At 42.9% G+C, this 26654-nt stretch overlaps 1 protein-coding gene across 2 annotated transcripts in view; it reads right to left on the reverse strand.

Moving 5' to 3' along the window:
- The window catches only part of EBF2 (EBF transcription factor 2), a 238920-nt gene that overhangs the window by 11126 nt on the left and 201140 nt on the right, over positions 1-26654 (reverse strand). For both annotated transcript variants that reach the window (XM_014606430.3, XM_014606429.3), the window contains 5 exons: positions 10918-11006; positions 9425-9490; positions 9153-9330; positions 7526-7711; positions 4222-4389 (listed from right to left, as the gene is read on the reverse strand). In XM_014606430.3, coding sequence (XP_014461916.2) covers positions 4222-4389; positions 7526-7711; positions 9153-9330; positions 9425-9490; positions 10918-11006 — 687 coding nt within the window. The remainder of the gene's footprint in view (positions 1-4221; positions 4390-7525; positions 7712-9152; positions 9331-9424; positions 9491-10917; positions 11007-26654) is intronic.

The following is a 26654-nucleotide window of genomic DNA, read 5'->3' on the forward strand; positions in this document are numbered from 1 at the left end:
CATGCAAAAAAAATGAAATTTTATATATATAAAATATTTGTAATTCATATCATAATTATATATATGATAAAAAGATTTCAGGCCCTCTTTAAAGATTATAAGGGAATGAGAAATCTGTTGCAAGTCCTCTTCAATATTTTTAAGGCCTTGTCTGTGCTCAGAAATAGCCATGATTCAGACATCTGTGTAATATTTAAACATTTATATTATGGTAGTCCTTAGAAGCCTTTAGCTGGTTAGGATCTCCTTTGAGTTAATCATCACAAGGAGCTACATCAGTACTGAGCCCTAAGCACAGAAGTCTTTTGAAAGGTAGTTCTCAGTTGCCTTCCCCACCATTCTAGGCTCTTCAAGTAAGGACTGGCCTTCTTCAGCTTGTCTGTACAGCACAATGGGATCACAACCTCCATTCATTTTGGTAAAATTACTAGAACCAATAGTTTGGCTTTACTGTGTTTATCAAAGTGGCACCCATCCTTGAACATCCTCCTTAGAGAAGAGGATGTTTACCAGTGCACCTCTCCCAGTTGGTAAACTGGGACTATTTCCAAGTGTAGACAAGGCTTTAGTATCCTTTGAGGTCCTGAGGGTTAACTGAACGTCTGACCTTCTGAGATGTGCCTGCCATTCCTTGTAACTGAACTTGCATTTTTATGTTGAGATGTGCTGAGCTGGCCAAAGGTAATCTGGGAAGTCAGTGACCCATGCTGTTCCAGCAGTTTCCAATTTTCTTGCTTTTCCCATCAGCTGCCTTACATCTGAGATGAGTTGATTAGGCATTTGTGTACTTATCACGCCGTCTTGCATCACGTCACATTATATCTTCCCTGTGCCTCTCTTAAACTGGATTGACATATAACATGGGCTAAGCTCACAATTGTTCTGATCAGAATCACCTGCTATCAATTTGGGGAGCACATAGAACTGAATTGTGTTCAGTGTGGACTGCTGCTTATTCACTACCTATCATGTCCTGTTATATAATAAGAATGTATAGCAGATGGTAGCTGAAAGTTGTAAGCAAGAACACATGGCACAGGACAGGGTTATCTGAGGGTATTCCACATGGCTTGGGTGTGTTGTACAACATGAATCTGAAAGCTAAGAGGCATGCTGATTTCCTGTCTAACTTAATTGCTTGAGTTACTGCATACTTTCTATATCTGCTTTATAAAATAATAATTTGCCTTCCCTTGCAAACTCTTTCTCCATACTAGAGGTTTTTAGTAAATATTTCCCACCAGTGCTAATTTTGGGGGTGTATATATTTTAAGTGTAAAATTATGCTCACACCAGAAGCTTGTAACCCTTCAGTTTTCTGGCCAATACAGTGAAATCGCATGTAGATCAGCCAGTTCTGAGAGGAGGTTGGCTATAGTACAAGATCAAGGCTTTGCAATGGAGATTAGCCATCTCTTGCTACTGCAGGGAAAACAGTACAGTAACTCCATTCAGGAAGTTTCTTCGGGATCGCCCAGTTGACTTTTTAGCCACGTGTGTTTGTTGAAACTATGAAAATGTTAGTTGGGAAATTAGACTGTGCGAATGGATCTTCAAAACCTGTTCTCCCCAGCTTGCATTAATTTAAGTACTTCAGTTAGTAAAGGGAAAAAAATGGATCCCTCTACAGAAATAGTTAAATCAGTATGAAGACAATACACGAGGATTCGTAACTGGTTAAGTGTTAACATTCTGATTCTGAGAGGGGAGACGGCAAGTCTTCTATTGGGTAAGTCTCCTACTGATTTCTGAAAAGGTAACTGCTTAGTATCTGTGATAGTCCTTGTACATAAACAACTTGTGTCTAGACACACAAGTTGTACTGCTTTGACTGTACCACCACAGAGATGCAGCTGTGTTGGTATAAAGGTGCCTCATGGCCATTCCTCAAAACAAAGCTATACCCGCAAACCTATGGAAGGCACCTCTTTTTACTGGTTTAATTGCCCCAGGCAGAGATTTATACCTATTAATATTGTAATTATTCACTGGGACTTAGCATTATCTGTAGACATTTGGTGATATTACTAGTTACTAGTAATATTACTAGTTATCTATCAATATCCATCAGGATATCTATAACATCCATAGTTATCTACAGGAATCTGTTGCTGCCTAGGTATCCATCTCCTGGTAGCCATCCAGATCTGCAGACATCCATGTATGTGTTGCTATCTATAAGTGTCTATCAACATCCATAGTTGGGATCTTACTATCCTTTTATAACCATCATCAGTACTTTCTGGATCTGTCTATACACATCCACTGCTGCATCTTGGGTTTTCTCCTGCTTTGGAATCTAGCATCCTTTGGAATCTACAGCCATCCATTGGTACTTATCTCTATCCATTTAGCCATATTGATAATCTTTATATCTATAACAATCTGTAGCCATCTCGCTCTTTATCTTTAACCCTTTCTCCCCTTTGTGTATGTCCTGAGCTACAGCTATTACCAGCTCTCGCATCTTGTCTTCACCTTAATAAAATGTTCTGGCTTCATTTTGGTTATCTCACTGAAATTCACCTACTCCATCCTTGACCTGTACTCAAGGTACAAAACTTAAGCTAAGTTTTGTTTCCTGTTCTTTTTAAAAGATTATCATTTTTATCAACCCACTGAAGTTTGCTTCTTTCACAGTCACAACTTATGAAAGTCCCTGTGATCTTTATAGACCCAAATCAACAGGTGCAGTTTGTATGGCTTATTTTGCATGACTCTTGGTATGGCTGAATTCCTGGAGTCATGTTTTCTAGGATCTCATCAATCCTAAAGGAACTGGATCATTTCATAGGTCTTATAAAGGTTTTATTTTTATCAGGGGTTGGACTATATTTACCAGGCTGTTAAGGGAAGGAATTTAGCACAGGTTTCCATTCTCATCTCACTATTCACATTTGGTTTGACCTTTTAAAATGCCTGTGAATGCACTATAGGGCTTAATGTCCTGCATGATCTTAAACCCTCCTGCAGGTTTCAAGAAATTATACAGAGCTGCATATGTAGGCAGGCTTTTTTTTAGTTTAAGAGTCCCTGCAGCCCAAGACGCGGCCATTACTTTCCAAAGGCATGAACCCAATGAGTAGGCCAGATCCTCAACCATTTCTCTCAAGAGGGAGGACACCTTTTCTCTCCTGTTGCAGAGATCAGGATGTGGACCCAGTGCCTGGATATCAGGGAAAACATCTTCACTGTTAGAACAGTGATGCAGTGGCATAGACTGCATAGGGAAGTTGTGGACTTTCCATCATTGGAGTTATTCAAGAACAGGTTGGACAGCCACTGGTCAGGGATGATATAGTTGTAGCTATGCCTTTGTTCTGCTAATGGGTATTTCCCATGCTTCTGGACTTTGCTGGTTGTCGCATGCTCTTCCCCCCTGCTAACTTTTGTTATGTGTCAGAGCTTTTTTTTTCTTCTTTCTTTTCCCCCGCCCCCTAGAGGTATTGGTTGTTGGCTGCAACCAAGGCTGGGGATTTTGACTAGCATGTGCCAGTGCTCCTGCTGGGATTTAAAGGCTGAGGTTTCTGGCTAGAATGTCCTGCCTCTTCACTCAGGGTCAGGCCAGTTGCCATATTTGGGGTCAGGAAGGAATTTTATCTCATGGTCAGATTGGTATGGACTGTGGAGTTTTGTGCTTTCCTTTCTAGCATGGGGCATGTTCCTCTACCTGGGATCTCTTGAGAGTATATTAATAACCTTTTACAGAAGCAGGACATTGGCTGCTGTGGTCCCGCTGCTTTACCTATAGCAGATTAAGAGTGTTATATCTTGTGTTGTGTCCGGGTTGATGTTTTACTAAAAGGTTAGATTATGGATTTGTATAGGATGCTCTGGATGATTCTGCCTCAGGCAGGGAGTTGGACTAGATGACCTGAGTAAATCCCTCCCAGCCTTTGGCTCTGGATTTGGCTGTGCTCTTAAAATCAGTTTTCTCCATGTACTAGAGAAATGAAAAGATAGAGGCTTGCAGCAATCTACATTTGGTTTATTTGTCATAACAAACTAAAGAGTTTAAGTCCAGAACAATTATTTCACCTGTGATTTTATTCTCATGTCCTTCAAAAAAAAAAAATACCCATCACTATTTTATCATCTGGAATTCAGAATTCACTATTATACAAGTCATTAGCACAGTAGTAGTATATAAATCCTACTGTTATGTACAGGATGCAGTGGGCTGTGTACATGAAGGCTGAAAGTCAATTGTAAATGTCTTACCTCTAAACCCATTTCCATTGCCACTAGAGCAGGCAGGGGAAGGAGACCCTTGGGGTCTGATGACAGGAGCAAAGGCACTCTTCTGTTTGACAGCAGGGAAGACAGAGGAGGAGAATGGAAGGATGGAAGAAGTGCTAGAAGAGCCAACTGTTGGACTTGAAGACATTACTGCAAAATGAAAAAAGAGCAGTCCTTTTAAAAAATGAAATTAATAAGATCTCAGTAAAATTGCCCGAAATGTTTACATCCATTGTTTTCCAAGTTTTCTCCATCACTAAACCAGGCTCAACTATTACACAATGAAAGAAAATACAATTATATTTAAAGCATTTTGGGATATGGTTTACATAGACTAGTAATATTTAAGAGTTAAGAACAGTTTTCCCAAGATAAAATATTTTTTAATCTTCTGCTCTGATTAACTACAGACCTGGGCAATAATATTTTCGGAGGCGATCTAAAAAGGGGCAAAAACTGTTGCTATGAGAACTGCAGAAAATAATGCTTTTATACTTGCAATAGCAAGACCAAATGAAGGGACACAGTGGAAAGAAAAGCAAAATGAGACTAAATTTGTCATTTAGACTGGAGAGAGTAGGACTAATCAAACTAACTACAACCTATAAATAGGTTTGCAGAAATGTCCATATTACCTCAAGGATATAAAATTAATTTTAGATTTGATTCTGAACTCAAAGCTAAAAACAGTAACAAAATATTTCATTTTCTTTACTCTTTTCCTAGTGGAAAAAGAGGAGTCATACACACCTAATACAGATTTAATCCCTCCCCCCCCAAATCCAGAAACACTCCCTTACCAGCAGTAGAGGGGAAAAAAACAAACAACCCTATATGCAGTATTATTTTTAAACATGTAATTTGAAGCACCTGTTTCATTTTCATCAAGAAAAATAACCTTAATGGGAATTTTATACTTCTAGAAAACAAGACAGGAAAAACAAAATCACAGTTCATGTGAGCTGGAGTTTGAAACCAGAAAACTCAGGCTTTAAATGAATTTTAGGCTGAAATGGCTGTAGCCATAGCTATAGGGCCTATCCTGTTCCCAATGAAGTCAATGGCAGAACTGCCACTGACTAAAACTGGACAAGCAGTGGACCCTGTATCCACGTTTGTGTGTTACTTCTTGCCTTACATCACCGCAGCAGATTTCAGAGCCAGAAAGAAGCATCAGGATCATCTAGTTTGATCATCATAATATAGAGCACAGAATCTGACTCTGTTGGACTAGATCTAGGACATGTGCTTTAATAAAAAAAAGGAATGCTTTGCACTCTAGCTACTTTCAGCGAAGGAACTCAAAGCATTTTAGCCATAATCCTGCATCACTAAACTCAGTCTGAGCTATGAACCTGTCTTCAGTAAGAACAGAGCTGGGCCATAATTAAGCCTCACTGCATCACTACATAGTGTGTACAGGTTGTCCTAATAATATTTTCTTTTTACAGATGGGAGAAACTGAAACACAGAGTAGGGCAGTGACTTGCCCAAAGTCATGTCAGTAACAGTGTCACAAGTGGAATTAATTCGATCTTCCAGACTCTCTTTCAGCCCTTTGTTTCTCTCTCATAGCTCAGGCTATCAAAATCTTTAGGAACTTGGTCTCCCTTGAGGTCTCAGTTACTGCTAATTCAATTCACGTAACACTTCCATGGGAATTATATGATTTTAGGCATCTTTTACATGGAATTCAGCATAGATTATGTGTTATGGATGATGATTACTCGCTCAGTCTTCTAAAAGGTCAGTGTAGCTGCAGATTGGGAAAGACCAAAATGAAAAATTAAGCAGATCAAGAAATTCACGTGAATTCAGAGATTAAAGGAAACATTGTCTTTGCTCACAGCTTTAGTTTTGGAGCATACTCTTCATCTATTCTTTTTCAAAGAGGGAATATTTTCTTTAGCTAAACGGTATGTCAGCATTTCATTATAAGGCTCTTTGGTCAGCTGCTTATTACTTATTTTGAAATATGGTGAGTACGTAGACAATAGAAGCAGCAAGTTTCAGATCCTTTTTTATTTTATGAGGTTCACTTGTGCTTTAAAACAATTGCAGACTCATTGCAGATAACACCTGCAGACTCATTGTAGTTTATTATTACTCATAATTTCATTGTATTTGTGTATTACAACATGCAGTTAGTAGTTGCAAGTGTCTGAGTCTTAAAAAACTTGGCATTTAAAGATCACTGGGATTATTTGTGACTACACTGAAACATCTCAGGCAAGTAAACACCAGGGAGGAAGAGGACAATGTTGGCATAATAAACAATTGGGCTGAAATGAGAGCAGGTTTCTATAATCAAAGGAGTAAAGTTCTAGAATACTCTGCCAAGAGGAGGGAGGGAGAAAAACAAATTGAAATAATTTTAAATTAAGAGTTTGATAAGTTTGAACAGAAGTAGCATGCAGTAGTAGGGGACTGAACCCTCACCTAGGAGGTCTGTTCTTGTCCTATGGTCATGTGATGAAGGATTTTGGGGTCAAGACCTAAAGACATAGCTATAGGCACAAGTCAAGGCCATTACGTGCAACAGGTTGGGCTGGGTTTGGGGGTTTTTTTGTCTCCCAGAAAAAGTAAATGTAGCACTGGCATCACAGCCCTAGGGACTGAAATGCTCTTTCTATAAGTGGATGATTATTACAAAAAAGAGAAAAATGGAAGTTTCTCCAACCTCAACCCAGTCTGGAAGAAACTACCTTGAGGGATGAGAGGGTTAGTTTAGCTTCCACAACCCATCCAGTTTCCAGAATTTAACAGCAAATGAGCTGGGCTTTTCCAAAGAAGCATCTTACCTCTTTTGGTACAACTCCAATCTAAGTTAATGTGATTTAGGTGAATACCTCTATTAGGTTTGTTCGAAAGTCCTAGCCAAACAACCTAGAGGGCCATGTAAAAATGTAATATACTCCTAAAAAAATTACTCCAATAACCAAAGGAAAATGATGATTTATTGATGTCTTAGAACCACTTCACAGAACACCACAGCAAAGATATAAGATGTTATAGGATCATTTTAAAAATGACTACAGAAAAATAATCTTGTTCTATAAAACTTTTCCAGAAGCAAACTTTATGTCTCTGTTGAGACTACCTGCAAAGGCATTATTCTTTTGATGGCTTTGGGATAGGGAAGCCATAACATAGCACAGGAATCAAATAGGACTAATAAAGATTTTTAAAGAATTTGAGATCCTTAGCTGAAAGAAATCAGAAGCAGAAACTTTGAAATGGCATTTTAACCTAAGCAAAAAACAAAATCTGATATAAAAATGCTTACTTCCATAGGGCGATCCTGTTGGAGAGCCATTAATGAATCCAGGTGAGCCTGGAACACCCAGGTTAGACATGGGAACATTGCTGTAGCCATTCATGCTATTACTGGAAGTGCTATAATTAGACTGCTGAGGTGTTGAACTGGATGAGTAACCTCGAGGTGAGATGCTGCTTGTATTACGAATGTAACCTGATAAACAAAAACAATTCACCGTGAGTCAACAAATATGGTTGAACTATTTTCTGCATTTCCCTGTCTCAAAGAAATCTCTTAAAGGCCGTGTCCAAACGAGCGTGGACGTTAGGTTCCCCAGGGACAACTAGCGGTGGCACACCTTGCTGCACTGCATGCATTTTGTGACATGTATTGCTAAGAAACAGTGATACATTAAGTTTCACATTCAGCAGGGAGAACAGCAGTAGAAAATATTTGATGTATACAGTTTGGCAAGTTAACATTGCACTAGAAACTTTTAAAAATTTGACTGATTCTTCTGCCTTTTTATATGGTGGCAGTTTGATTCATTTACTGGCTTTCATGTTCTACCAGGAATAAGTATAACTGAAAAACAGAAGTTGGAATTCAGCCTTAAATTTTAGAAACGAAACTGTGGATAACATTTTCACAAATGATTTAGACACCTGAGTCCCACCCATTTTCAATGAGAGTCAGCCATTGCCAAAGAACAAATACAAAGCCTGCCAACACTCCTAACAACAAAACTGATGCACTCATCACAGCAGATGATAGACCTCATCCAATGGATCCTATGTCTTTGTATAAACTATATGGGTGAAACTTGTCAACTAGTCAATCGCTCCCGAATGAACTCTCACAAAAAAAATAATAATAAAGGAGGAAAAACAACCCAGCACTAATGGGAGACTAGTTTTCATAAAGCAACTGCTCAATCTCTGACCTCGTGGATACCTAAACAATGCTTTAGAAGGCAGAAACAGAAATATCTAACTTTAATGGACAACAAAACCCATGACCATAACAGAGGGACTGGTTTTATGGCCCACTATAACTTGCCTTTCATTTCCCCCATCCCAGCTAACTGCTCATTTCCTTTACAGGTGGTCAAATTCATTGACATAATTAGGTTAAGGTAAAGTAGATGGTCGAACTAATACTTCACCTGGATTAAGACTGCTTCTTTCCTGGATACTTCAAGCCCAGAAGCTTATCTGCTACTTCTTTCAATTATAGACTTAAATCCTGCTTCTGTGTTTAAAATAGTTCTTTGAAGCTCCATTCTAAGCCCCTGAAGCCAAAAGACTTTGGATCAAGCCTTCTGCTCCCTGAATGTATTTTAAGTTATCGCTTGTTGTTTTGTTTGGTTTATTCTACCTAGTCCTATGAAGCAATGAGAATGTAAGCAGGACCCTATTCTGCAGCAGCAATTTAGTTGAAAATTCCTTTGCTGTGACACGCAACGCCAAATCCTTACTGTTGACAACACAGGAAATACACAGAGACTGGCTTGTCCTGGTTGTTAATTAACACTAGCAGTTAAAGCCACAGAGCCATCTTTCTACTTGTTACACTGAGCAGCTATCAAAGTTGAGAAGCCAACATTTAAATTTTAGTATTCTATTTTTACTTTTGCCCTTTATGCAGTTTTTACCTTGGTTGTTCCCTTGGGTTGACTCTGTAATGCTGACTCCTAACTGGCTGCCATAGGAGTTGATTCCCATCATGCTGCTGTGAGCAGGGGAGCTAGACAAAGCAGGAATTTGGCTGGGATTTCTGGGGACGCTGTACAGAGCTTCTGCTATATCTGCAGCTCTCTTCAGAATAATATCCTGAATGACAGTAACAGCAACAAGATCCTTTTAATTTTGAGAACATTTTTATACAATTTTGAAAGGAAGTTTTCAAAAAGGGAGACATTCTGACCTGGTTGTTATGTGGCGTTCCATATAGTGCTTCAACTAGGTCAGCAGCCCTTTTCAACAGCATTTCCTTGTAGAGACATGTATAAAAAGACAACATTAAGATCTCCACAGGAGGGGAAAATTGTTCGCTGCCCCATTTTGTAATGAAAATACAGACTGCAGCTACGTTTTTGTAAAGTGACAAGTGATTTGGGTGGTGTTTACCTTGAACCACTATGAAGTATTCTTTATTTTAGCAATTTTCTAGCTAAGCATATCTTTTGAAAATCAGGACCTTTTGAGGTATATCCAGTTGGTCACCCAAAATCATTAGTCTGTCGCTTTGGAAAATCTCAACCTAGAACCTAAACAGCACCGTTGATCATAGTTTTTGTAAATGGACTGATCACTGTTCTGTCCTTTGATTCAGGAGCTCTCCATAGTCCTGAAATTCCTTAAGAACATTGGGCACCTTTACACATGCCAGATGCCTGCTCTGACGCATGCTAATTAGCTGGAGTATGCTGGAGTGTGGCTACGATTATTATTACTGATATTATGGTAAAGCGTAAGAGCTCCAGTCATCGATCAGGACCTATTTTGCCCTATGTTTTACAAATATCAAGAGAACCCACTATACTTTACAGCCCAATAGCGTTCCAGAATATGTAATACTAAGGTTTGATTTTGCTGACGGACTATCCCAGATTGGCTCTGTGCTAGTGAACCTCTCAATCGTTATTGAGGTCAGCAGGATTCTGTTTAAAGGCAGAGAACTGCCACTTTTAGATAAGAAACAAAGATCATACTGAGCCATTAGGAGGGTATCTGCAGCTGATGGCTATCAGCTCTGATACTGACTCTTAGCAAAAGAAATTTTGTATGCAACACATGGGCTATAATAGCAAAAAATTACTTCCAACAGGGGTGGCCAACAAATGGATGTTACAAATGGTACAGATAGCTTCTGTGTGTGCTGCACACAGACTGGAAAAGGAATGGGCAGCAAAATGGCAAATAGTGCATGGAGCAGGAAGAAAGAGATTTGGCAGGGAGCATGCACAGTGGCATACCGTGGGTCTCTTGCACCCACCCCCCTCCAGGTCTGCAGCCAAGTGGGAGGGGGAGAGGTCCCTCAGCAGCTGATCACTGAGCGCAGTGGGGGAGAGAGGGTGTCCTCCAGCAGCCGGTCGCCAAGGCCGGAAATGCCGGTGGCGGACCCGGAAGTGTCCCCTGGAGGGCCAGGCCAGAGCCTGGGGGCATGACCTTCCCCCCCACCTCCCTGTCACTACAACACTGAGCATGCAGAAGGAAGCAGAAGGCAGAGCAACTTAGGAAACGCAGGCCAAGGAGCAGCAAGCTAAGCGGAAGAGAGAGTAAAGGAAAGGGATCAGAATAGCACTTGGAGACTAATTTGTGGCACGCCTTCCAAAAAAGGTTGGTTCCCACTGACTTATAGCTGTATATTTAATATGTGATGAGAAAAGGAAGTTGGAATGTTATCAAGTCTTTCACCTTGGCTAGTCTCTCTGGGTCACCAGGATGTCTTGGGATGACCTTCTGCAATCGCTGAAAACCATAGTCTATGGTAGGCTCATTTAAAGCTGAAAATAAAAACATTAAACATGATAATGAAGTGTAGGTATTTGGTGTTTGAAAAAAAACAAACGTGAAGCCATACAAGCATAATGTCATCTTGAAGGAATGGGGGCTGATCCAAAGCCAGTTAGCTTAAATGGAGGAAAAAATGTGACACGAGTGTCTACACTGTCCTGAATGCTAGAACCTAAAAATACCAGTCACCTAATCATTAAGGTATACCACAATCACTGTGTCTAGGACAAGCTTGGTACTGCTGTACCTGCCATAACTAAAGTAATATAGCATCTTTTGTGTGAGGGTCTCAAGACTTTTTGCAAAGATGTCTTCATTTTGTGGATAGGAAAAGTGAGGTACAGAAGTTATTAGTTCAGTAGTTATAGAACACATCTCCTAACTTCCAATATCCTTCTCCATTTCCTGAACTGCACAGATGGAAAGTGTTCCTGCCTTTATTTGCTCAATGAGCTACATGCTACTACTTAGCCAGAATTCCTCAGTACAGCTTTATCTTGTTAAATAGTTACAGTGCTAAGTGGGCACACAGGCATATATGACTGTTTGTTCCAATATGTAGAGCTGAAGTGACTTTGTATGCATTTCCAGTAAATAGGCTAGCAAGAGCACAAATGTCAAAGCAAGCAGCAAATTTTAAGAAACTGCTGCATGCTATTTGCAAAGCTTCAAACAGAAGCATTCACAAGGGTAACCTGATTCTAATGAGGTAGGCTTGTTCAATCAAGGAACAGAAAAATGTGACTTGTGCACTTAAAAGTGCTCCAGTTTCCAGTTTTGACTGTTTTCCATAAGGTCTTCTTCAATAAACTCCAGACCAGGAACTCAGAGAATCATTTTAAAAACAGAGGATTGCTGAGAAGCTCATCCTTCAGAAAGGAGCATTTAATTTAATTTAGGTAAAGTTGATACATGTATCCTGCTCTGTGCTGTATAAAAGTAAGAGATGCACCATGAAAGCAATCCAAAACTGTCCTTACAGGCAACTATACATTCATAAAGCGGAGAGTAGTCTCTAGCAGATAAACTAGCAGATGTTGAGCCACGGCCCTGGGAACTATGTCTTTAACTTGCAAAGCAACATAGGGTGGGTGTCTCAGACTGAGCACTTGCAAATTGAAGCCCTCAAAATCATGACCTACCACTAACACTATAAAATTTCATCAGTTTAAGAACATCCGGTGTGAAGCTACAATCCAAACTCGGATTGATCAAAATTGAACTGCTTACTTCAGAATAAAAATTATTTTTTCTAGCTCTCTAGGTATTTTGCAGGGATAGGATCAACATTCAGATTATTAAAACTTACAAATCAAAGAAAGATCTGACTTTTTAAATCCAACGTGCATTTGTAAGTATTAATGGCATTTTAAATGAGAAATCAAAACAAAAAAGACTGAGAATTTTGCTAAAAATTCCAGGAGCAATTCAATGAATTACATGTATAGACATTTAGCAAGGTCACTGTTTCCTTTCTCCTGTACTATTGTATGTGCCCAAATACAAGGTAAGATCCCCGCTCCCCTGCAATCAGCATGGGGAAACAACCCCTTCATCTTACATTTGCATACAAGGAAAACTCTTTAAATACGTAAATATCATTAAACTGCTGCCAAAAGCAGCATGTATTTAGTAATGGAAACCAAATATTAAATTGATTAAATGCAGCCAACACTGCCCATCACTATAAAGCACAGTCATAGAAAATTAAGGTTGGAAAGGACCTCAGGAGGTCATCTGGTCCCTACCCCCTGTTCAAAGCAGGACCAGCCCCAACTAGATCATTCCAGCCAAGGCTTTGTCGATCTGGCTCTTAAAAACCTCCAAGGATAGGAAGTCCACAACCTCTCTGGATAGCCTGTTCCAGTGTTTTACCGCCCTCGTAATGAGACAGTTTTTCCTAATACCTAATCTAAACTTCCCTTGCTGCAACTCAAGATCATTGCTCCTTGTTGTGTCATGTCACCACTGAGAGCAGTCCAACTCCATCCTCTTTGGACCCCCCCTGCAGGTAATTGAAGGCTGCTATTAAATCCCTTCAGTCTTCTCTTCTCTAAACTAAAAAAGCCCAGTTCCCTCACCCTCTCCTCAGAAATCATGCTCCCTAACCATTTCTGTTGCCCTCTGCTAGACACTCTCCAGTTTGTCCACATCCTTTCTGTAGGGAGGGGGGGCAAAACCGAATACAGTACACCAGATGTGGCCTCGCCAGTGCTGAATAGAGGGGAAAGAATCACTCCCTTCCATCTGCTGGCAGTACTCCTACTAATGCAGCCCAGGATGCTGTTAGTCCTCCTGGTAACAAGGGCACCCTGCTGGCTTGTATCCAGCTTATTGTCCACTGTAATCCCAAAGTCCTTTCCTGCAGAGATGCTGCTTTAGCCAGTTGGTCCCCAGCGTGTACTAGTGCATGGGACTGTTTCATCCTAGGTGCAGGACTTTGCACTTGTCTTTTGAACCTTGTGATATTTCTTTTGTTCCAGTCCTCCAATTTGTCAATGTCTCTCTGAATCCTAGCCCTACCCTCCAGTGTATATGTTACTGTCCCCAGCTTGGTGTCATACATCAACTTTCTGAGGGTGCACTCCATTCTATCTTCCAGGTCATTGATGAAAATATTGAACAAAACTGGTCTCAGGACTGACCTCTGGGGCACTCCACTTGATACTGGCTGCCAACTAGACATCAAGCCATTGACTAATACCCTCCAAGCCTGATGATCCAGCCAATTTTGTATCCACCTTATAGACCATTCATCCAACCCATACTTTCCTAGTGTGCTTGCAAGAATTTTGTGGGAATGGTGAGCCATAGCAAAAGCCTCACTAAAGTCAGGGTGCACCACATCCTCTGGTCTCCCCACATCCACAGAGCCAGTCATCTTGTCATAGAAGGCAATCAGGTTGGTCAGCCATGACTTGCCCTTGGTGAATCCATGTTCACTGCTCCTAATCACCTTCTTCTCTTCCAAGTGCTTGGAAATGGATTCCTTGAGGACCTGCTCCGTGATTTCTCCAGGGACTGAGGTGAGGCTGACTGGCCTGTAGTTCCCTGGATCCTCCTCCTTCCCTTTCTTACAGATGGGCACTATATTTGCCCTTTTCCAATCATCCGGGACCTCTCCCAATCACCATAATTTTTCAAAGATGATGGCCTGCAGCTCTGCAATCACATTGGCCAAACTCTCTCAGCACCCTCAAGTGCATCACGTCCAGGCCCATGAGCTTGTACGTGTCCAGCCTTTCTAAATAGTTTCTAACCTGTTCTTTCACATGGCTCATATTGGGCAAACATGCTGTTGGGAACCAAATACAAGAATAGGTTAGTGCAACCTCCCTCAATAAGATTTATGGTAGTGCCCATTGAGCACACTTCCTTCACCTCAACACAGACACTTTTTTCAGTCACGTTGAGCCAGTATGTTGTATACATTTCGACTTTTTCTTCACTCCCACTACTGAGCTGCACCTTTCTTTCCCATTTCCAATGATTCCTGTTTCTTCGCCAGCCTTAAATGTCTGGTAAATATCACCAAAGGGGCCCAAAGAGTCCACCCAGATTCCCTCTGTCACCTCATCTCTTTCTTTTATATGATTAGTTTGGTCCCATCCTCCATTAGGTGGAGCTAGACCAGATTGCACTGCACCTCATCTGCATATAAATTTGGGCAGGATCCCAGGACTCCTGACAAGAACACCTGGTTCCAGTCATGACTGGGAGGGGAGGGTAATCAGCACATGGATTTTGGGGGGGGGGGAAGTATCTGGAGTACACACATACTGAGTAGTGCTGAGTTGTGGGATCACCATGGCTTGAAATGCTGTTGACTGCTGGGGCCCAGCCCAATGAACTGTATGGTAATTCCTGAGCCTTGTGGCTTTGGACTGATAACTTACATAGTTTGGAATACATATACATAGGTGCCAAGGTGTTGCTTAAAAGTGTGTTTATGGAGTATCTGTGATAAAACAGCAGTTTTTAAAAAAGTAAAATGCATCAGTTCTGGATGAACTAAGTATATGGGTACTGTATGTGAATTACTATGGGTATGTTTGTTTTGAGTTCAGTGTTTTCAAATTTGCTCCTTGCTTCCATGTGCTCAGAGAGACTAGGGTCTGACAGTAAGGAGAGAGGGAAGGGGCTGAAGGGGGAAGAAGTTGGGAAGAGGCAGAAGGCAAGGGGCATGGGCGACTGGTGCCTCCTGAGTCTGGCTGCTTTATTGTGAGTGGGGCTGAAAGTGCTTCACATATCTCAAAACACATCCTCAGCACCTTGCAGGATCAGAATGTTGGACACTGCACGGAGGAAACTATTGGGTGAGACAGAATATTACTCTGATCCAGATTTTCTGTTTATCTGCATTTTATTTGGTAGAATAACCTGAAGGTAGAAGGTCATGAACCCCACTGAGATACATTTTATATTTACTTTTTATTAAATAATTATGGCATGGCACAAAGTTTAAATATTACAGGAACTGATCAAGAGGGAATTGAGTAGAGAAAACCCAGACCTGAGAATTTAGTCTTGGCTATACTTAGAACGTATTTGCTCTCCATTGGGAGCCATTCTGGTTTGCTTAAGGAGTTTAATAATACACATTTCAACTGCCACAGAATCGAAATCCCATTTGGGAGGTGTATTTTTTTTTGCCAATAATCTTGAGAATTATAGGCTACTTCTCTCAAGGGCCTATACATCATTACATACCATTTCTCTTCTTGATTGCAAGTCTAATTGGTTAGGTTATAAATCTTAGGCTAAGCAAAAGTTATGTAAAATGCATAGATTTTAAATATATATGTATACAGAGTGAACTAAATATAACTAATGGGAATATCCAAAGCCTACTCAAGAGAAAGAAACTGAATACTACCCAGCATTCTTTTTTTCTAAAAGATCAACATGTACATATATTCTGCCAGACTCTGAGCCCCTGCTGGGGCCACTGGAGTCTGTGTGCGGGAAACACTCCTTTGCTGGATACTAACTGTCTAACTGAACTCAAGCTGCTGGCCTCCAGCTTTACGTATGGGGGCCATGAAAAGCAAAGGTTTATGAGCCATACTGCCCCAAAAGGATGCCCACAACACTACTTCCCAGGCTGGTTAAGATGCCAGTTTTCTCTCTTTGCCTTCCTCACCCTGGCTTGGTCCAAGAAGAGCCCTACTGAGACCAGCACCTGCTGCCTATCTTGTGGACTTGTTTCTGGCATGGTCCAATGAGCAGAACCTCACATGTATCAACACCATGTTTGCTGCTTCCTACCAGAATAGCACCCCGCTAGCAGTACCCTTTGCTTCTCTCAGCTTTTCCCAAGAGCTGGGAGACTCTTCTACCTGCTCGTTCCTCATGCCTTATAGCTCCAAATGGCTAAAAAGAAGTGAATCATGGCCACGCTGCTTATCACCCAGTGCAGGTCCCAGCTACTAAAGAGGCCTCCCGGGTGGATCAGTTGCCCAGAACCATTGTGGCACCTTTGTAGGCAGCAGCCCACATAGGGTTTGAATCTGCCAGGTTCCATTCTCTGAACCACATTAGAGCCACCATGCCATGGGGCAACAAGCCCAGCTTTCCTTTGGACTCCCTTTGGGTGGGCCTTACTGCATTATGCAGATAGAAAGTGTGAAGGGGGTGGGGAGAGGAACCTGGTATCTGAGTTGGCTTGTGTAGCATGGTGATATTTGCTGTTTTTAGGCATGAATAGCCCCTAGGGTTCTAGTCATGTACAAGTTAATGTAAATCCATTTCTTTCAAAGGCCCCAGAGGAGGTCAGCAAATCAGATTTGGTCTCAGGAAAGGTAAGGCAGGCACTTTGGACAGCAGATTTGTCTGGGCCCTGTGACTCTTGCCGTCCAGGTGAGGCAAGGTGGAAGGTGCCACAAAAGGAAGGCCCCCCTTGCAGACAGTGGCCTACAAAAGTTTCAGTTCTACTGGATTTGGTGTGCTGGAATTGCCAGGTGAGGACAGCCAGAACTAAGGCCAGTGCAGTATCCAGATGGGACAGTTGAAGAGGAGTTGGAGAGAAGGCACCAGTCAGAGGTGTCCTGAGGTAGGACTTCATGGGAGATGCCAAGGGCTTCTGTTTGGGGGCCAGGGCTGCTGTAACAGCTGGACTTATGAGCCTGCACCTTGTTTTACGCCCCAGAAGTAAGCTGGAAGCTTGGGGTGGGTCTCAGGCAGGCTCAGGGAAGATGCTCTGATTGAAAGGGACAAAAGGAGAAGGCTTATTTCTAAGTAGGCCTGTGGAGCATGGTATACTGCCCCTTAATGGCAGGACCATGGGGCCTGGTCTGGGCCTGATCAGTGCAGATAAGCTTGTGCCCTTTTATGGCCCCAGAGGCACATCAGCAGCTTGGGCTTGGTCTGGGACAGGTGCCATGGACACCAGATTCTTCCAGGTATCATCACTCTTATCATGGGGCCTAGGGACCCAGCTCCAGGAGGCAGCCTGTAGACAGGAGTTTGACCTGTTTGTTCCTAATGAGACCTGGGAGGCAGCAGCAGGCATTTGGAGGCCAATGAGTTCATCCCAGAGCTGGAAACAGGTTCTGCCCTCCACCAGGGCTCACGTGGGCTCCTCCCAGAGGGAGAAGAAGGTTCTGCCTTCAACCAGGGGTCCAGTTAGCTCCTAATCAGACCTGGGAGGGAGCTGCAGGTATTCAGGGTCCAGTGAGCTCACCCTGGGGCTTGGAAGGAAGTTCTGCAGTCAAACAGGTTACATGAGCCATCCTTCCCAAAAGAAAGCAAGGTACTGCTTCTCTGCAGGGTTGAGCTGGCAGAAGAATCAGACCCAGGGGAGGAAGCAAGGTGTCAGCAGGGGACAGACGAGGCCCTGGCACAGCTAGAACAAAGTTCTGTTCTGCCCTCACCCAGGAGGGAGAGAAGGCCCTGCCACAGCCAGGCCTGCCTTTAAGTAGGGGGTCCAGTGAGATCCCACAGCTGCCAGGTCCCGACTCCAACCAGCTTCCAGCCTGTCTCATGGCCGGGACAACAGGCACCATTAGATATGGATTCACAGGAGAGCTAATTTATGGAGGCATGTCTGCGCTGTGGCTGTGATGTGCCAGGGCGGTTGTGGGTATCGTTCCCATGTGAGGAGGAACCTGATCTGTGGTTGAAACATGCACTGCTTAAATCACATGCCAAGGGCCGGGCAAGAACTGGAGCAGGCCCTGGTCAAGGAGGATACACCACACTGCCCTGGAGCCTCCTAGAGGAGGCTGCAGCTGCCCTCTGGAGCAAAGGGGTGAAGAGGGGCTGGGAGCAGCACATCCCCAGGGCTGTTCCTGGTGCGAGTGAGTCAGCCTAGTGCCCCTGCCACAGGTACTCATGGTTCCTGACCCCGGCATGGCTGCTCTCCTGCTAGCCACATGGGAAAACTGAGGCATGGAGCGTGACAGTGTTAAGCGCTTTGTTCTTCCTCCCTCTTGTCCATCAGGGCCTGTCAGCCCTGTCACTTGCATGGCTGGTGCGTGACCTACTGCTGGTGTGTGTGCCAGTACTGGGAGCCTCATGGGAGCAGAGCCGGGACTCTCCGTGAAGGCTCCCTCAGACCATTTGCCTGATGTCACCAGGAGCTGGCTCAGGAGCCTCAGTGTCATAATATCCCACCAGAGCTTTTCCAAGATGTCTGGGTGTCTGCAGGTGAAGAGAGTGAGGGCTGGCATCCAGCTGTCTGGCCCCTCTGGAAATCCTGCCCAGATGCCCAGCAGAGCCATCACTCACAACCTGTGCCCCAGCTGGGGACACCCTGTGTCCGACTGGAGCAGGCACATGCTGGTGCCAGGCCTGACCCTGCCACACTCACCTGCTGTGTTACCTCATCCCATGGGGCTCCTGCACCATATGGTCTGAGGCTCTTACAATAGAGACATTAAAAAACAGCAGCTCTCTTTCCAGGTCTCCTGAGCCACTTCAGAGCAGTCCTGCCTCTGCCCAGCCGGGCTGGGTGAACCAATCAGAGCCCCTGGCAGTGCCCCCATGCCAGGGCTGGCTGGAAGGTTATAAATCTTAGCCCTTGGAAGGGAGCCCTTGCCTGTGGGGGGTCAGTTCCCAGCACAGGCTGAGACAGGGAATCAGGGTTGGCACAAGCTTAGCTCCCAGCTCTATGACACATGGCTCTGAGTCCCTGCACAGCACCAAGCATGAGTGGCTGACCCAGCAGTCCACTCTCTGCCTGCCTTACCCAGGAGCTGCTTGGAGCCACAGATAGCCTGGCCTGGGAAGAAGCTTCACAAGCACCCATCAGACCTGATGGCAGCTATCAGTGCCTGTCCTGCTGTTCCCCCAGTAGGTTTGGCATAAGTCCCTGGCCTGCCATCCCTAGGTCCAGGTTAGGTCAAGTCAGTCTATCATGTGTGAATCTACCCTGACCCTGATAAATTACCTCTCCCAGGTCAGGCAGCCTGGGAAGCAAGAGTCAGACTCCTGGAAGGGTGTAGGTACTGCGTACCCTCTGCCTTTTGCACAATCAGGACATAGGCAGCTCTTGGAAACCACAATGTTCAGGCCTGACTTACTCCCTGCACTGCCTCCCCCAGGATGTATCTAAGACTCTCTGTGCCTGACTTAGCCTGTAGTGTACAGTAGGACCCGTGGCTGGAGATAGGTTCATCCTTTGGGTGGGGCGGGGGGAGCCTGCAGCCAGAGGTGCAGTGAAGCTGTAGGGGCTGCAGTGGCTTCTGCTGGGGCTGCTTGCCCTGGTTGCCAGTGGCCCCAGGCATGGCACTCAGGCATGAGTGGGGCTGGGACCAGCTGCTCTGCACTGTCAGGAGTGCTAGCCAGGCTCAAAATAGATGTTGCTCATAAGTGGTGATTTATGGCTCGACTCAGTTACCTTCAGCCTGCATTAAACAACGTGCAGGGCAGTGGGGCTGGCAGCTGGGGGCTTGTGCCAAACCTGCAGGGTGCTGGTAGCTGTGGGTCACTGTGGGAGCAGCGGGACAGGTGCTGATAGCCAATGTCAGGGCTGGTGGGTGCTTGTGAGACTCCTTCCCAGGGCAAGCTCTCCATGACTCCAAGCAGCCCCTGGATAGGGCAGTGGGGAGTGGACTGCTGAGTTGCAAGCGGGACCTCATTCTAGCTCTGAAATGAGCTCTCTGGCTCACTCAATAAAGGTTACCCCTGCATAAAGCTGCTTAAGCACTAACTGCAGGCAGGACCTGGTTCAGACTCTATGGGCACGTCTACATGTGCTATTACCATGCATGAATAAACTGTGGTGTGTATTGCTCCGCAGTTTATTGCTCCCATGCTGTTTGAACATGTGCCTAGAAGCAATGAACTCCAGAGCAATAAGCTCCACAGTTTATTCATTGGCAGCACATGGAGCTGGGGCGGAGCAGCCCTGGCTGGCAGGAGGCCCTGGGGGTCAGCCCGCCAGCCCAAGACTGCTCCCCCCCAACTCAACTTGCTGCAGAGGGGCTGGTTACGGCATGAGAGAGTTTCTGCACAGGGCTAGCTGGCAGGCATCCCCTGCACTGAAGCACCCTCGCACCCCAACCAGCCCCTCCAACATCTACACATGCGCTGCTGTGGAGTTTTTTTTACTCTGGAGCAGGATAGTACTTATTTAGATAGTGCTGTCCTGCAGCGGGGTAAATTAGTTTACGCTAGGCTAACTGGGACGCACGTGTAGATGCCCAAACATCTACTGCACAGTTAACATCTCGTGTAGATGTTCCCTGGGAGGAGCTCATTGCTCCCCTCCATGAAGGTTGCTCCTGCCCACGCCTGCTTAGGCACTAATTGGAACCCTGGCAACAGGCAGGACCTCCTTCAGGTTCCAGGATGAGCTCATTGGCTCCCTTCATGAAAGCTGTGCCTGCCCACAGCCACTTAGGCATTAACTGGAGCCCTAGTTGCAGGCAGGACCTCCTCCAGGCTCTGGGATGAACTCAGTGGCCACCTGAATCAAGATTACTCCCTCCCAAACCTACTTAGGCACTAATTGGAGCTCTGGTTGCAGGCAGGGCTTGTTCAGGCTCTGGGAGCAGCTCATTGGTGCCCTCAATGAAGATTGCTCCCTGCCAAGCCTCCTTAGGTACTAAGTGGTCCCTGGGTTGCAGGCAGGACCTGGTTCAGACTCTGGGCGGGGCTCACCAGTCCCCTCAATAAAGCTTGCTCATGCTCATGCCTGCTTAGGAACTAATTGGCCCCCCCAGAGCCAAAGGTACCAGCATTTTGGGTAGTGGGATCCTCCAGACCCCATGAATCTTGCCATCCAGAAGGCTACCACCCCACCTCCAAAAGAAGGTAGGTGGCTGAGATGGCTTCAAAAAAGAAAAAAAAAAAATCACACTTGAGTGACTCAAACTTTGACAAGACCCAGAGGCAGTAGTTTTTCTCCATTCATCTCAATGGCAACTTACTCAGCCAGCCTATGATAACAATGCTTGCATTTGGAGTGCTTGCTGCTTCACTCCCCATGAAAACACATAAGACTGGAGGAGAAGGAAGGTGTTAATGAAGATCTGACAAACAGCCCACACAGCATGCGAGACCAGGCTTTGACCATGATCTACTCTGTACATTATCATATGGATGGAGCCTGTTTTGTGGATATGTTTTGGAAAAATGCCACCACTTTTCTTTTTTTTGTAGTCTGATTCCTGCCTCATATACTCAAAGTAGCCCTTCATTTATGACAATTACACTCAGGCGTCTGATGTACTGACCCAGTTTTTACCAGCTGTGTCCTGGATGCTATTATACTGGTTCCCCCTATTGGAATGTCCTTTGTAGGATTAGGAGGTAGAGCAGCTGGCTGCCTTCTTCATCAACTGATTTCATATCACTCATGTATTTGACAAGGCTAGTTCCTACAGCTAGCTTTATCTGTGTACATACAACTTCCTATAGGCAGATAACTGGGTATTGGCAGCATTTCACAAGACTTCAAAACAGCTCCTCCTGCACTGGGCAGCTTCTACAGATACCCAGAGAGCACAACCTGATGAGAATTCACAGTAGCCCACAGTCTTATGTTGCAATGCTCTGGTAAGTTTATCCCATGGAGAATTTTCTGACTGGCACGAAAATTTACTTACAAAATTTTCCCCATACACAAGTTTATAGGTTACTTTCTCTATGACAACCTAAGCAGAAAGTTGTGATGAAGTTGAAGATCTGGGGCAAGGTCTTTAGGGTGGTATAAATTGATTTTAACATCAGTGGAGCTACCTTGACTTACAGCAGTTGAGAATAATATGAGTTCCACAGGTAGCAGTGAAAAACAAACATCTTCCTATGCCAAAAAGAAAGGTTGATGAAAGTGTGGTAACTCAGAACCCTGAGTTGTGGATGCAGCCTTCATTTACAGCTTTCATTTTGTTAAACTTACTAATTTTTTCTTAAAAGAGGTACATTATTTCTTTCTGCCATATATGGCTGTGTGTGTGCGTGCGTAATCACATGTAATCTTATTTTACATCTATATATATATAAAAGGAAGCGTACTATGTATGTATGTTCATTTATAACTCGAGAATGGCTCGTCCTATCTACTCCAAACTTTCCAAAATCACTGAATACCACCCACAGAAAATTATAGGCGGGTTATTTTTCACTTTACCCTTTTGGGGGGTTCCATTGACAGGGATTACTTTGCTTCTCAGATAACAAACTGGGACCACTCCAATTTGGATGCAGTGAATTAATTTCAACTGTCAGTTATTATAGTGACTCTTCTCTTCCCCCCCCATGACTCATTTGTCATTATTATATTGACGCTTGCCTTGCTTTCGCTCCACGTTAAATGTTAAATATGTTGTATTATGTTCTTTAAAAATAAACAGTATTTTTGACCTAAATATGTTGTACTAAGTTATCTGAAAATAAACAAACACTGCAATTACAAAAATAACAACCTGGGCAAAGAATGGGTACTTCAGCTAGTTATATATATAATTAAACCTACATCAAATTTTATAAAGTGGTTCATCAAACCTTTTTTGTTTCTACAGGGTTTTTAGAGCAGTTTCTATGAGCCCCATTGGCTTCAGTCTATAAAAGAGTTTTTCATCTGGGATCCTTATGGAAAAGTCCACACATCTCATTTTAGTGATGAGAGGAATTTGATGGCTGAATTGCAGCACCTTCTATGATAGCACCTAAGAATGGAAATGCTGACAGAACAAGAAATACAGCATTGCTAACACAGCACAACTTTGTTAGTAGCTTATTATAAATACATATTATATTATAATAAATACACATTATATGACAGCTCCACTGTGACATTTAGATTTACCCTTCATATTTATCTCTTGTTTTTATACTTGTCTCTTTAACAGTTTTACACTACCTTCTTTAAACAATAAAAATATGTTGCAGTTTAAAAAGAAACTTGATGTATAATCAGGTAAAACATTAGATTAATATTTACTTTTATATTAAATGTTGAATCTTAGGCAACCATGAACTTCAAGCTACTTAAACTGTTGCTTTTCAATCTCCATTTTCTTATAAAGGGTCTGAACATTTTTCTGGGTAAGGAGCTGAGTTGGGACTAAAACTTTAGCTTAAGTTCCCAGCCCTGCCACAGACTTTATGCATGATATGGGTCACATTTCTTAACTTCTCTATAGCTCTGTTCTCCATTTCCCTTTGTTCTCCATTTCCTTCCAGTTTAGGTAGTAAAGGCTTCAGGTCTGTTTCTTATTATATATACAGATAGTGCCTGGAACAGTGAAGCCTTGATCATAGCTGGAGTCTCTAGACTCAACTTTAGAATAAAATAATAATTATTATGCCTCCTAATTTGCCTGTATCCGGGTATTCAATACTTCCAACACTTCTTGGCTTTTATTTAGCACCTTTCATCTGAGGATCTCATGGTACTTTATAAAAAATAGTAGCTTAGCACAATGGGATCCTGATATTATTGGAAGCCTTTTGGCTCTACTGTAATTAATAACAACAGATACACAACCTTCCCCCACTCATCAGCTTGCCAGACTTTGCATTCACTGACCATCTGATCAAGTTGTTAAGAGCTATGTATTTCTTAGGCGTACTGTCTAATGGCAACTCAATAAAAGGGCATGTGTTTAAAGGAGGGCTCCTCCACCTTCTCACAGTGTGGGTCACTACTCAAGAAAAAAGATGCCATCTGAAGCAACCTCCCCTTGAATTTGCCACCGTGCAAGTGACCATATAGCATTTGTAACAAATAAAACAGGTGCTTTTTAATGCTTTTTTGACATGCTATTTTAGATGTCTTACTTTCCACAAAGACAGACTATTCTGTAGTGTCTTAGGGATTACTTCACTTGAAATACAGCCCCCTTCAGTTGGCTACAATCCTCCACCCAAGAAGTGGCAGTATTCACTGATGCTGTAAGTATAGTTTCTGAAGAGCAATAGATGCAAAGGGTACTATGGGGACATGAAAATCTTATTAAAACTTACTGCATTTGGTCATAGCAGGCTTCTGACACCATAGCCACAGCAGGTAAAGAAAAATCCATTGTGTTATTTTCATACATTGGAAATTGTTTTTACTGTTATTAAGCAGCGACAGAGACTTAGGACAATTGATTATACCAGATGAAACTATTCCATAATGGCTCTGTTTATTATTTTGCCAGCCATAATAGGAGAACTACAAGTTCTTGGGTAGACAACCTGAACACTTGGCTGCTTTTACCGTAGCTCAAGCACCTCGGTCCCTAACACAGGGCAGGAAACACCCACTCAGAGAATCTGAACAGATATCCCCATGCTAATAACATCAGTAAAATAAAGTGTGTTTTCCTTTCTTATTTCAGCTATTTGCTGTATTTACATCTTTATGTCCTAATTAACATGTCAAGTAGAGGTGGTATACTTTGTTTCCAGCCTTCTTTACATGGTATAGGTAACGTTGCACCCAAAAGAGATTTCCAAGAAAAAGGGAGAAAATATTTTCCATATTATGAACACATTGCCCTATTGTGTTTATTTCTTCCTTATTATGGCCCCAGTTCTGCAAAGGCATAAGCACATGAGTAGTCCAATCAACAGGCATGAGCATTATTTGAGTGCATCCAACTTCCCAGGATCAGGGCCTAAATAACTAGAAAGTGCCATAGAATTTTAAACTTTTCTTCTCTGGCTACTCCTCAGCCACATCTACATGTGCATTTCAGTGTGGAGTAGACTAGATGCAGAGTAAAGCGTCACCATCTACACATGCAATAGTATTAGCCCACAGTAAACTAATTAACACTGCTGTGACAGTACTATCTTATGGTGGAGTAACTAGCTGCGATTAAATGCATGTGAAGATGCTGACTTTGGGCATAAATTGCACCTGGTCAGCCCAAGCAGCAGGAGGCCAGACAGCTCTGTACTTTTAGCACCCTTGTGCCACAGCCAGCCCCTCCAATGCCACCACCCAAAATCCTGAGCAGAGCAGGGCAGGAACAGCCTTGGCATAAACTGCCCCTGCCCCAGCTCAAATTGCCACTGTCCCAGGTGCACATGTAGATGCTGCACCTGCGAGTAGTTTGCTCTGGCTCAAACTGCTCTGGAGTTTATTGCCTTGAATTTATTGCACATGTAGACACATCCCTCAAGTAGTAACAAACTGTCTCTTGCGAAAGAAAGCAGCATGTCAGACCTACTCCTCATCCTTCAGCCTTTTAATAAGTAAAATCAAGGTGTCTGCCAGTTCATATACGGCCTGCTAAGCGTGGGTTCCTTATGTTTTTCCCCCTATCTTGTTTCTGTTAAACATAATTACATTTCTGTGCAGATTTGAGATCACACCGTTTTTGCTTTTAGTTATCTGCTAGTTAAGTTAGCTGCCCTCAGTCTATTCAGATAAGAAATTTCTCCTTCCTCAGAGCAGGTTGAATTAGAGCAGACTCTTTGGAGGGAATTTGTTAAAAATCTAATGAATAGATCCTGATCTCATATGTGTTGGTAGAGATCCAGAAGTACTTGTGCCTTAAAGGGGTTAGTGTGCTGCAAGCTCAAATTTCGCTGGACATCTTTCCAGTCTTCAGTAGACTTTGAACCAGATCTCTATACTTTAATCTTGCTGAGACAAGGACTGGGTTTCATTATTTGTCTGTAGAATACCTAATACTTTATTTGACTAAGATTTAAAGTGCTGTTGTTATATGACTACATAAATATATCTCTAAATTGCAATCATTATTAGAACTTGTGAAAAGCTAGAAAAAAATAGGATTTTTAATTTATTGCTGCTTTTCACAAAATTTATACCTTATAAAAATAAGTCAACATTTACTTAAATATTTTCCAGTATTTGGAAGATTCTGACCGGCTACATGTTTCCTGTATACCTCCTAAATTGTTATATAGTTTCTGGGTTTACTTTTTTATTATTAATATTGCTGGTTGCTTAGGTCTTCAGTGAGATTTTTTGGGGTTGAAAATCAAATTAACACATCAAAAAGTTGTCAAACTCAATATTCAAGAACATTTATCTAGCTCTAATGGCATTAAAGTAAAACTGTCCTTTAAAATTTTAAATTCATAGGGGCATAAAACTTTCATATGCATATCACATCCATATACCACATTACTAGAGCTACTGATGGCTAAACATGATTCTTCTTTAGTTCCAGTGATTTTTCTCTAGGTTTATAGGTAAATTCTATGTGTGTATGTATACGCGTGCATGT

This window comes from Alligator mississippiensis, chromosome 7, assembly GCF_030867095.1.
Source record: "Alligator mississippiensis isolate rAllMis1 chromosome 7, rAllMis1, whole genome shotgun sequence".
In the NCBI taxonomy this organism is placed as follows: Eukaryota; Metazoa; Chordata; order Crocodylia; family Alligatoridae; genus Alligator; species Alligator mississippiensis.